The sequence below is a fragment of the Corticium candelabrum genome, chromosome 7 (genome assembly GCF_963422355.1).
Source record: "Corticium candelabrum chromosome 7, ooCorCand1.1, whole genome shotgun sequence".
Taxonomy (NCBI): domain Eukaryota; kingdom Metazoa; phylum Porifera; class Homoscleromorpha; order Homosclerophorida; family Plakinidae; genus Corticium; species Corticium candelabrum.
Window position 1 is genome coordinate 2,384,023 of NC_085091.1, and position 12,500 is coordinate 2,396,522.

The 12,500-nt window shown below is 43.2% G+C and overlaps 1 protein-coding gene across 1 annotated transcript; it reads left to right on the forward strand.

Moving 5' to 3' along the window:
* Positions 1–4,220: 4,220 nt before the first annotated feature.
* LOC134182442 (uncharacterized) lies at positions 4,221–7,242 on the forward strand. The gene has a single exon (XM_062649844.1). It carries the CDS (start codon positions 4,221–4,223, stop codon positions 7,068–7,070), a length of 2,850 nt encoding a protein of 949 aa, XP_062505828.1. The 3' UTR covers positions 7,071–7,242.
* The last annotated feature ends 5,258 nt before the right edge of the window (positions 7,243–12,500 follow it).

Sequence of the window (12,500 nt, forward strand, 5' to 3'; positions counted from 1 at the left end):
TTTTGTCGTCCAACGGGTACTCGTTGAACGTCGGATTTGTTATATCATCTAGTTCTGCGACGGACATGCTGCAAGTTGTCTGGGTCTAGCCGAGTGTTGTCCTTAGAGTCCCCACGCTGCAGGTGAGCAAACGCTACTGGCATTCTAGCTGTTCAAGATCTCCCATCTTATGTAGCAAACCCAATCACAGCCGACCAGATGTCAGACATCCTGTATATTGCTACTTTCGAATTCCTAACACTTTACAAGGTCAGATTAATTAACAGTCCCTTGGCTTCCTGGTCTAGAATAGAGTGAGAAATATATTTACATAGATGTCTAGTTGACTAGAGACACTGACACGTAGAGTGCGTTCATATGACAGGAAGTGGTCAGAGTAGGATACCGAGAAGACGTCAATGCACTCGGCCGTTCGTAGAAACTGCTAACCACGTCGATATCCATATGTACTGTGTGCTTTCGTATTCATAGGGACAGGAAACGATTACAACATCAGCGCCTGTCGACTGGCTTGGCTGCATGCATATCGTTAGTAAAATACAACTAGACATGACCCATTGCAGAACATGGTTTCCATCTTTCAAAAGAGGACTTCTGGGATATGCCGTGTGCCTCAGATATCATTGACTATTGCTTAATGTCCCTTCACATTGTGAGTGTGGACAACGTTCTAGCATTGATCAGTCAATGATCTGCAAAAATGATGGCTTCCCTACTTTGAAGCATAATGAAGTGAGAGACATAACAGCTGATTTACTCAAGGAAGTTTGCCATAATGTTAACATCGAACCAGCCTTGCAACCCTTGTCAGGTGAAACGTTCAGATATGCAACCGCCAAAGTTGAGTCAGGGTCTACTATCAGAGGAGTTTGGAGAACTGGTGAGAGAGAGAGAGCATTTTTATGTAAGGGTTTTTTATCCTAATGTTCGCTCCAACTTCAAACACTCTAATCTGAAGTCAGTTTTTACTGTTCATGAGAATGAGAAGAAGCGTGCATAGGCTGACTGCATATGTGAAGTTGAGCATGGATCATTCACTCCACTGGTTTTTAGTTCCACAGGAAGCACAGGCCCTGAAGCCACAAACTTTCACAAACGACTGGCAATTAAGCCTTCTTGCTGAAAAATATAGAGAGAACTGCAGCAAAATGATGCAACTGATTCGATGCCGTCTGAACTTTGCCTTGCTTCGATCATCTATCCTTTGTATTCGTGATACTAGATGTTCTATATATAAACCTGTCAAACTTGACTTATTAGGACTTGTTGAGAGTGAGGCACACCTAAATGAATGGTTAGTGTGTTGTCATTGTTTGTTGGTTTTGCTGCACTTGGGTGTTTTTTTCATGTTTTAAAAATAAAACTACCATTAATAGTATTTAGTTTGTGGAAACGTATCGTACTATGATTTATTCAAATATACTACTGCTACTACTACGGACCAGAATTTGGCTATTTTGCTAATGCTGACAAACATGGCTGATCGTGAAAGAGAACAAGCAGGAGCAGGCAAGAGATATTTTTGGAGACACTTCTGTTCAGATAACAACATCAGGAAGAGACACCTTGGTGCTGCTCTTGGTAGTTCATCGTTTGTTGAAGAATATGTCAGCAGAAAGGTAGATAAGTGGGTCATGCAAGTAAAACGCTTGTCAGAGATTGCATTAACATAACCACATGCTGCTTATTCTGCATTTACTCATGGCTTGTCTTGTCGATGGTTGTACATATCAAGAACTGTCGAAAACATCTCTTCCATGATGCAGCCGCTTGAGGAAGCCATTCGTGATTATTTCATTCCTAGGAACAAATGCCGTTCTAGTGTACTGGACAAATCGAACAAATGCCGTTCTAGTGTACTGGACAATCCTCGATGACCAAGATCAGTTCGTAACGAAGCCATACATTGGCAATGTTTTGTTTTTTCTTCAAGCACTTGTTTATATTAGAGAATCTGGAACAGACGAGATCAAACTGTTACGCCATACCCTTGACAGAGTGGAGTGGATCAAGCCAAGTTCAACTTCAGTTGATTTTGATTCAGGCTTGCTTTCCCTGCAAAGGAGAAACTACAGTGAAAGTCACTTTCCTTTTATTACTCCACGAAGGCTAATATGCAAATGTGCTCTAATTGATATTAGTCAAAAACGTTTGGTTGTGCAAATTCCTGTTAGTTTATAATGTTGTATTTGTACATGGTATAGACTTATTAATTAACTATTTTTGTAATTGGAAATTGTAGACATTTGTAATATTCTAACCCTAGCTACTGACTTTCATTTGGACCAATCGTGACACCACTGAGAAGTAGATGCACATGTAATTGTGAAGCAGTAACGTAAACCCTCTTTTTGGATGCCCATCATGGGCTAGCTCAGAATGTGCACGGTCTTAGAACTCGTGATGTTTAGCGTTCTGAATCTAATCGTACCTACCGAGAACCAGTCGTCGTCGTGTACGTGCTCGTCGTCGGCAGACGTAAATAACGTAGAGTGTCTCTAACCTTGATGACTGATTTGAGATCTCCTCATGCACCTTGAGTTGAGAATCTAGCACGTATACAGTAATTAGCCCACGAACGCTTCAGAGTCACTTCTAATGTCTTTAGAATCTAAAACCTACTGTAATTACCCGATGCGTGAAACGCTAGGGATAGTTACATACGTCCCAGATATCGGATCTGCACGTCTACGACAATATTCTCTAAAATCCTAGGTCTGATTGTAGGGCACTTTTTCCTCTGATATATATCAGAGGTTCTCCTGGCTCTAGACTATCTATTCTACAATCATACGTTTGATTGTAGAGTCACTTTCAATCGTCTTGAAAATCTAACACCTAATTATACAATGGTCTCTATAATCAGACAGGTATGATTACTAACACTCAGTAAACCAGATATCAGATTTGCACGTCTACAACAATATTCTCTAAAATCCTAGGCCTGATTGTGGAGGCACTTTTCCTGTGGTACTCTTGCTTAATTATTTATCTTGTATGATAGAGTTTGATTTTCAAATACACCAGTTCTCTCAGTAGTAGTAGTAGTAGTAGTAGTAGTAGTAGTAGTAGTAGTAGTGATGTGTTTGCGAGGATGCAGGTCCAAGCTTCACAGAACCTCAAGGGACTTCAACATTCTGCTGGAAGCAGCAGAAAGTAGATTATAGAAGACTGTTTATCTCAAAGTTGTTACAACCTAGAAACTTGTTGCTATAGAGGAAGCTTTTACATACAGTAGTAGTATGTAGTAGTGTGTTAGCAGATGCCGTTTGATTGTTCAAATACACCAGTTCTCAGTAGTAGTAGTAGTAGTAGTAGTAGCAGCAGTAGTAGTAGTTGGCACCCGTCCAACCTCCCAGACATATGTCCATGTGGATCTAAATTCTCAGTAGATCACTCTCTGTCATGTCCAACAGGAGGATACCCCAGCATCCGCCATAACGAGGTCCGCGATTTATTTACCAACTTGTTGACAGAGGTTTGCCACGATGTACACAAAGAGCCCGTTCTGCAACCTCTCAACGGCGAGGTGTTTCAAAAACGCTGTACTACCTCTGACGAAAATGCCAGACTTGATATTGCTGTCAGTGGATTTTGGGGTGGGCACTTCCAACGAACTTTCTTTGACGTCAGGGTCTTCAACCCTAATGCCTCATCCTACAAATCAGTGCAGATCCCGTCATTATATAAACGGCAGGAACAAGAGAAGAAAAGGCGATACGAGGAACGAATTAATAACGTGGAGCTTTCATCGTTCACGCCAATCATTTTAGCATGCACTGGAGGATGCAGTAAACTGACGTCTATTTTTTTGAAAAGACTAGCCTCACTTTTATCGGAAAAGCACCACACCGAGTACAGCACAACTATCAACTGGCTGAGATGTCGACTGTCATTTGCACTCCTTCGGGCCTGCGTGATGTGTTTGCGAGGATGCAGGTCCAAGCTTCACAGAACCTCAAGGGACTTCAACATTCTGCTGGAAGCAGCAGAAAGTAGATTATAGAAGACTGTTTATCTCAAAGTTGTTACAACCTAGAAACTTGTTGCTATAGAGGAAGCTTTTACATACAGTAGTAGTATGTAGTAGTGTGTTAGCAGATGCCGTTTGATTGTTCAAATACACCAGTTCTCAGTAGTAGTAGTAGTAGTAGTAGTAGTAGTCAAATCAAACAGCTTCTCCTTCCCTAGAGTTACATGAACGCCTTCCTTACAGAGTGATGGCATCACCAAATTTCAGTTGGGGTTCACTGAATGGTGTTGAAGTGATGAGTCAAATAGAACAGGCTTACCAAGAAGTTGTTCATTGGAGAAGGAATTTATTTCAAGTACCATACGGTTCTACTGGTAAAATGTTCGCCTCCGAACTTGCCAGATTGTTTCATGCGTATGCAAGTGCATCTGCTCTTGAGTGTGTCTCATTGACTGCTGCTATGGTGATGCCCCATCTTCTGCTACAGAAGCCACACAAGCGGTCCAGAGGTCCTGATCATGTCTCTTGTCTGACCCGTCGCTTAGAAGCCTGGAAGGCGGGTGATATCAAGGCTCTGTTGTATGAAGCCAAGACGATCCAACAACATCTAACTTATAGTAGGTCTTCTAACAAGGCAACCAAAATCGACGATCTTCCTCACGTTTTCGCTGGTCATTTGAAGAAAGGAAATGTGAATGCTGCTATGCGTTTACTGTCTGATGAAGGTGCTAATGGTCTTTTACACCTGGATGACTACCTGACAAATTCAAGTCAAAAAACCGTGAGAGATGTACTCAAAGAAAAACATCCAAATGCTTCTTCCCTCGATCCTGACTATGTTGTGAATTCTAAAGAGAACGCTTCTCCAGTCCATCCTGTCTTGTTTGATTCTCTTGATGGACAACTGATCAGGAATACAGCAATGCGATGTTCTGGTGCAGCTGGTCCTTCTGGCCTTGACTCGACTCAATGGAAACGCCTGTGTACGGGATTTCACACTTCCTCCAAAGATCTCTGTAATGCTCTAGCTGCTGTTGCTCGTCGAATTTCAACAGAGATAGTAGATCCTGACGGTATCTCAGCTCTAGTGGCTTGTCGTCTTGTACCTCTGAACAAAAATCCTGGGGTGAGACCAATTGGTGTGTGTGAGACAGTTAGAAGAATTATTGGAAAGGCGGTTCTTTCTGTGGTCAAGTCTGACGTGCTCTCGGCAACCGGAACCTTGCAGCTTTGTGCAGGACAGATTGCTGGGTGTGAGGCTGCAATACATGCCATGCAGTCATTGTTTGAAGATGACAATACGGAAGCCATACTACTTGTAGATGCAACAAATGCCTTTAATAGCTTGAACCGTCAATTGGCTCTAAAGAACATCTCAAGCACTTGTCCAGCAATTCATACCGTATTGCTCAACACATATCAACAGCCTTCACCCCTATTCGTTGGTGGGGAAGTCTTGTTGTCGCGTGAGGGAACCACACAGGGAGATCCTCTCGCGATGGCAATGTACGCCTTGGCCACAGTACCTCTGCTGAAAAAAGTACAAACAGAAGGCAGCACCCAAGTCTGGTATGCCGATGATGCTGCAGCCGGAGGAAAGATACAAGCAGTCAAACAATGGTGGGAGAAACTCTCCATACATGGAGAAAAATTTGGATACTTTCCAAATGCCAAGAAATCCTGGTTGATCGTCAAACCGAATTGCCTTGAAGAAGCCAAACGTGTGTTCTCAAAAACGGCTGTGAACATCACCTCTAAAGGTCGAAAGTATTTAGGAGCTGCACTGGGAACTGAAAACTTCTGTAACGGCTATCTCAGTGATGCAATCTTAGACTGGACACGTCAGATTGACAAATTGGCTTCCATTGCCCAAAGTCAGCCACAAGCAGCTCATTCCGCATTAAGTCACGGTCTTCTGGGCAGGTGGATTTTTACTGCGAGAACAAATCAGAATTTCAAAACTTTTGCTGGGCTTTTAGAATCATCAATACAATCTCAACTGATTCCTGCTATAACTGGTCGTTCGGCCCCTGGAGAACTGGAAAGAAAACTCTTCTCCTTACCAGCCAGACTTGGTGGTCTGGGAATCACAGATCCAACTTCATTGTCTTCTGAATACTTAAACTCTCGAAAGATGACTGCACCGCTTGTTGACTTCATTTTGAATCAGGAGATCACTCTAGGAGATGCCCCAGATCAACAGGATTCTCTCAAAAAGCAAATTCGCAAGCACAAAGGGCTAGAAATCAAAACTCTTGCTGATAATGTTCGAGATAACCTCTCACACCAACATAAAAGAATGTTCGAGTTAGCAAATGAAAAGGGGGCATCAAACTGGCTCACAGTGCTGCCATTGGAGGATCACGGCTTCTCATTACATAAGTCTGCATTCAGAGATGCTCTATGCCTCAGATATGGATGGGTCCCCCCTCATATGAGTGAATCTTGCCCTTGCGGTGGAAAAATGTCAGTGGAGCATGCTATGTCCTGCCCCACGGGAGGCTTTCCAACTATACGCCATAATGAAATCCGAGATATGTTTTCTCATCTGTTGTCTGATGTCTGTCATGATGTGGAAACGGAGCCCACGTTGCAATCACTAAGTGGAGAGACGTTCTCTTTACGTTCAAGCAGTCGAGATGATGATGCAAGATTAGACATTTCGGCAAGAGGTTTTTGGGGAGGAAGATTTGAGAAGACATATTTTGATGTCCGGGTGTTTAACCCCAATGCCACCTCGTACACATGTTTTGAAGTTGCATCATGCTATAGAAGACAGGAACAAGAGAAGAAAAGGAAATATGAAGAAAGACTGAGAAAAGTAGAAAATGCTTCCTTTACACCTATTATCCTTTCTTGCACTGGTGGCATGAGCAAGCTTACAACGTCATTTACCAAAAAGCTGGCCTCAATGATATCTGAGAAAAAGGACACTCCATACGGTAGCGTGATCAACTGGCTAAGATGTCGACTCGGGTTCGCACTCCTAAGAGCTTCCATAATGTGCATCAGGGGCAGCAGGTGCAAACGCTACGTCAGGCCGGAAAACAATATTCTCCTGGCTACGTCTGAGGGGCACCTGGCCTCCTCAGCTTAGTGACTTTACTGTACATGACATAGTAGTAGTAAAAGTTGTACTATTGTATATGACAGTAATTGTTTAGTAGTAGTAATAGTTTATTGCCATTCGCTGTAGGTTGCCGTTTGTGTATACGTAGTCTGCTATTGTTTCAAATACACCATATCTTCTCAGTAGTAGTAGTAGTAGTAGTAGTAGTAGTAGTAATAACATACAACACTATAAGTGACAGATATACGCACGCAGCAAAACAAACAATTAAAAGTCAGTTACTACTTTACGTCATTACACTGTATGCTTAACTATTATCACAAGCTATAGTCACCACCTACTCATCTAGGTGGGCCTCACTTTCAATGAGTCCCAGCAGGTCCACTTTGATAGGTCTATACGTAGAGGATCTTGTTCCACGGATACACAGTATACTCGAGCGAAGTAGGGCAAAACTCAATCTACAGCGAATTAATTGCATAATTCTACTGTACTGCTCTCCTGACTTGGCTGCATGCAGACTTGCCACTCGCTTATAGAAGGTTGTTGCCTCTGGGCCTGTGCTTCCGTATGACGTAAACACTAATGGAGTGAAAGACCCATGCTCAACTTCCCGAATTCTCTCACCGTAAGCGCGTTTCTTCTCATTCTCGTGACTCACATAGGCGGATTTGAGTGAAGAGTGTTTGCGGTTGGAAGCAGCGTTTGGGTAGAAAACCCTCACATCAAAAAATGCCCGTTCTCCATGCCTCCACACTCCTCTAGCAGAAATGTCGACCCTAGCGTTATCATCTGTGATGGCAGTGCGATGCGCAAACTGTTCTCCATCCAAGGGACGAAGTACAGGTTCGATTGTAACATCTGTAGAAACCTCCCTTAGAAGATCAGCTGTGATGTTCCGGATCTCGTTGTGCCTTAGCGTGGGAAAGCCGCCTTTCTGGCATATCATGACATGGTCGACGTTAAAACTGAGGCCGCATTCACATTTCGAGGGCAAATCTGATAAAGGCCAGCCATATCTTAAGCACAGAGCATCACGAAAATCGTTCTTGGCAAGATGGAAACCATGCTCTTCAATAGGCTGCACGGTAAGCCAGCTCGATACTCCCTTTTCGGATAGGACTTCCAAGCTCCCTTTTATTTGCGGTGATGCATTTGTTTGCAACTTCTCCAAGGTCTCATTGTGGAATTCTTGTGTCTTGGCCTTGATCTCAGATTTTCTTCTTTTTGTTTCCAATGGAGACACTGTGATGGCGTTCTCTTGTTCGACAATAAGAGCAGCCAAAGGCGCAGTGATGTGCTCGGAAGCTGCAAATAGTGATTCAGCAGTCTTCGACGGATCAGAAATGTTCAACCCACCGAGATTGCAAGGTAATGACAAGAGGTCTCTCATGTCTGCACCGCACACTGGTTGACCAGTCAGTCTAGGCAAAAATCGTTGGTGGATGACTTCTTCTAACGGCTTGAACATTTCAGATATAGATGGAACAGTTCTCAAGAGATAGGACCAGCGATGGGCCAAACCTTGAGTAAAAGCTGAGTATGCGACATGAGGATGAGTTACAGCAATGGTTGATAGTTTTCCCACTTGACGAACCCACTCATTGACTTTACTGTCAACGTATTCACGAACAAACGAAGGGTGCCCTAAAGCAGCACCTAGATGTCGTTTACCTGATGTTGTGATTTGTACTGCCGTATCAGCAAATGCAGAGCGGGCATCTTCCAATTTGTTCTGCTTTACTATCAACCAAGTTTTAACAGCGTTTGCGTGATATCCGAACTTGGGGCCGACTTTGACAATGTCATTCCACCACTGCCTCACACCTCTAATGCACCCTGCACCTGTTGCATCATCAGCATACCAGACTTGCTTGGTTTCACATTGAAGTTGAGTGATGAGCGGCAGGATGCCAATCGCGTACATGGACATCGCCAGCGGATCACCCTGTGTTGTTCCTTCAGCTGATCTGATTATCTCGCCTCCCACAACGAACATCAAAACCTCGTCCCTGTATGTATTTATGAGAACCGTTGCAATAGCCGGACACAAGATTCTAGCATTGTGAAGCGCTGCCCGTCGATTTAGGCAATTAAAAGCATTCGAGGCATCAACCAGAAGAACGCACTCAGTCTCATCGTTGTCAAATATTGTGCGCATCGCATGAATAGCCGCTTCACATCCACCTTCTTGTCCAGCACACACTTGCAAAGGTCCAGCAGTATGGCAGACGTCGTCCTTGATAACTCTCATTATCGCCTTGGCAATAATCCTGCGGAAGGTCTCACCAATTCCGATTGGACGTAATCCAGGATTCTTGTCTAAAGGAATCAAACGGCATGCAACAAGAGCCTGGATAGCACTTGGATCCACAAAATCACAACATATGCGTCGTGCTAGACCTGCTAGGGCGTTGCACAGCTCAGCTGACTGCTTCTGAAAAGAACAGCATAGACGTTTCCAAGCTGTGGAATCCACACCAGATGGTCCACCAGCGCCCTGGGTTCTCAGAGCAGCAGAGCGAATAGCTGATCCATCAATCTTGTCAAATATAACATGTGATAAGTCATTAACGGGACCATTCAAGAAGATCTCGTCACATAACGGTTGCTGTTCAGGATGTTTGACTCGCAGCAAGTCTTTAACTGTACTACCATTGTTATCAATCACCGCATCAAGAGACAAAACGCCACAGTTGGCATTGTCAGACACATATCGAAGGGCTGCGTTGACCTTACCTTGAATGACAAGACGACTAAAAACCCTAGCCACCTGGACATCCGGGATACTACGGAGGCTGTGATTTAGTCGACATTGCAAGGTACGGCCCTCTCTTACCAGATCGTCAAACCTTCCCATCTTCCACAATTCCAAACGTCTCTGAACACATTGGATGTGATCTCGAGATTTGGATTTTGCATGGGGCTTCTGAAGGACCACAACTTGAAAAAGTACCAGAGCTTTCATAGCAATACCCTCCAGTGACGTTGCATTTGCAAACGACTCTACTAGACGTGTCATTTCTGCAACAAACTCCTTACCCACTTTCCCGGATGGAAGTAGGAACAGGTTTTTCTTCCAGAATACGACTTCTTTGTAGATGGAATCTAATTCTTTCTCAACTTAGTAGTAGTAGTAGTAGTAGTACTCAGCAAAAGCATCCACCGGTCATGCCCATACTACAAAAGCCACTACAACGGCACTCAATACAACACTATATCAATCCATTCAATTAAACAAACCCACTTAAGTCAACGTCACAATCTACTTAGTGAGGCAAGCCTCACTGTTGATTAAATCCATGTCATGACATTTTAGAGGCCTGTGCTTGGCTGATCTACTTCCGCGAATGCACAAAACAGAAGATCTTATTAGAGAAAAGCCGATCCGACATCTCAGAAGTTCCATCACTGAACTATATTTCTTTTCAGTTTTGTTGGCAATTAAACTGGCAAGATGTTTGTAGAAGGTGGAAGTTTCAGAGCCCATGCCACCGGTAGAGGAAAAAACCCACGGAGTGAAGCTGGCATGTTCCACTTCCAGTACTCGATGCGCATATTCACGTTTTTTCCCACATTCATGGATGTCGCATGCTGATCTCAAAGAGCCTTGAATATTGGAGCGCGCGTTTGGGTAAAATACCCTTACATCAAAAAATGCACGGTCTCCTTTTGTCCAGACTCCTCTCGCTGAAAGATCGAGTCTAGCCTCGTCAGACATGTTCGCTGTTTTCTTCTGAAACTTTTCTCCAGTCAGAGGTTGTAACATCGGTTCTATCGCTACATCATGACACACTTCAGTCAAAAGATCGGCAGTCATATCCCTAATTTCATTATGCCTTAGCGTCGGAAAGCCACCTTTAGAACATACCATTGCATGGTCAACGTTGAAAGCAGATCCACAGATACATTTTGAAGGTAGATTTGGTAACATCCAACCATAGCGCATGCATAAAGCATCACGAAAATCTCCTTTGCTCAAATGAAAACCATGTTCTTCAACCGCTAAAACGGATAGCCAATTTGATGCACCCTTTTCAGAGGCAAGTTCAACGCATCGTTTCATAGATGCTGGGCAATTAGCTTCTATTTCTACTAAAGCTTGTTTCTGAGAAGCCCGTTTTTCAAATTTTGTGGCAGATTTTTCTTTCTGAACAGCTTCGACAGCCACATTGTAGCACTGTTGTTCTTGTTGTATTATGAGAGCTGCTAATGGTGCTGTGATACGACAGGAAGACTTGAACTCAACATCGGACGTGTGAGTTGGATTAGTCAAGTTTAAACCTCCAAGTCGACAAGGTAGAGCCAACAAATCTCTCACGTCTTGGCTACAATGTTGCTGGCCGGTTATGGCAGGAATGAAATAATCACGAATGGCTTCCTCAAGCGGCTGCATCATGGAAGAGATGTTTTCGACAGTTCTTGATATGTATGACCATCGATAAGACAAGCCATGAGTAAATGCAGAATAAGCAACATGTGGTTGTGTTAATGCAATCTCTGACAAGCGTTTTACTTGCATGACCCACTTATCTACCTTTCTGCTGACATATTCTTCAACAAAGGATGAACTACCAAGAGCAGCACCAAGGTGTCTCTTCCCTGATGTTGTTATCTGAACAGAAGTGTCTTCAAAAATATCTCTTGCCTGCTCCTGCTTGTTCTCTTTCACGATCAGCCATGTTTTGTCAGCATTAGCAAAATAGTCAAATTCTGGTTCGTAGTAGTAGTAGTATATTTGAATAAATCATAGTACGATACATTTCCACAAACTAAATACTATTAATGGTAGTTTTATTTCTAAAACATGAAAAAAACACCCAAGTGCAGCAAAACAAACAAACAATGACAACACACTAACCATTCATTTAGGTGTGCCTCACTCTCAACAAGTCCTAATAAGTCCATTTTGACAGGCTTGTATATAGAACATCTAGTACCACGAATACAAAGGATAGATGATCGAAGCAAGGCAAAGTTCAGACGACATCGAATCAGTTGCATCATTTTGCTATAGATCTCTCTATATTTTGCAGCAAGAAGGCTTGTTAATTGTCAGTCGCTTGTAAAAGTTTGTGGCTTCAGGGCCTGTGCTTCCTGTGGAACTAAAACCCAATGAAGTGAATGATCCATGCTCAACGTCACATATGCAGTCAGCCTATGCACGCTTCTTCTCATTCTCATGAACAGTAAAAACTGACTTCACATTAGAGTGTTTGAAGTTGGAGCGAGCATTAGGATAAAAACCCTTACATCAAAAAAATGCTCTCTCTCACCAGTTCTCCAAACTCCTCTGATAGTAGACTCTGACTCAACTTTGGCGGTTGCGTAGCTGAATGTTTCATTTGACAAGGGTTGCAAGGCTGGTTCGATGTTAACATTATGGCAACTTCCTTGAGTAAATCAGCTGCTAAGTCTACACACTTCATTGTGCTTCAAAGTAGGAAAGCCGCCATT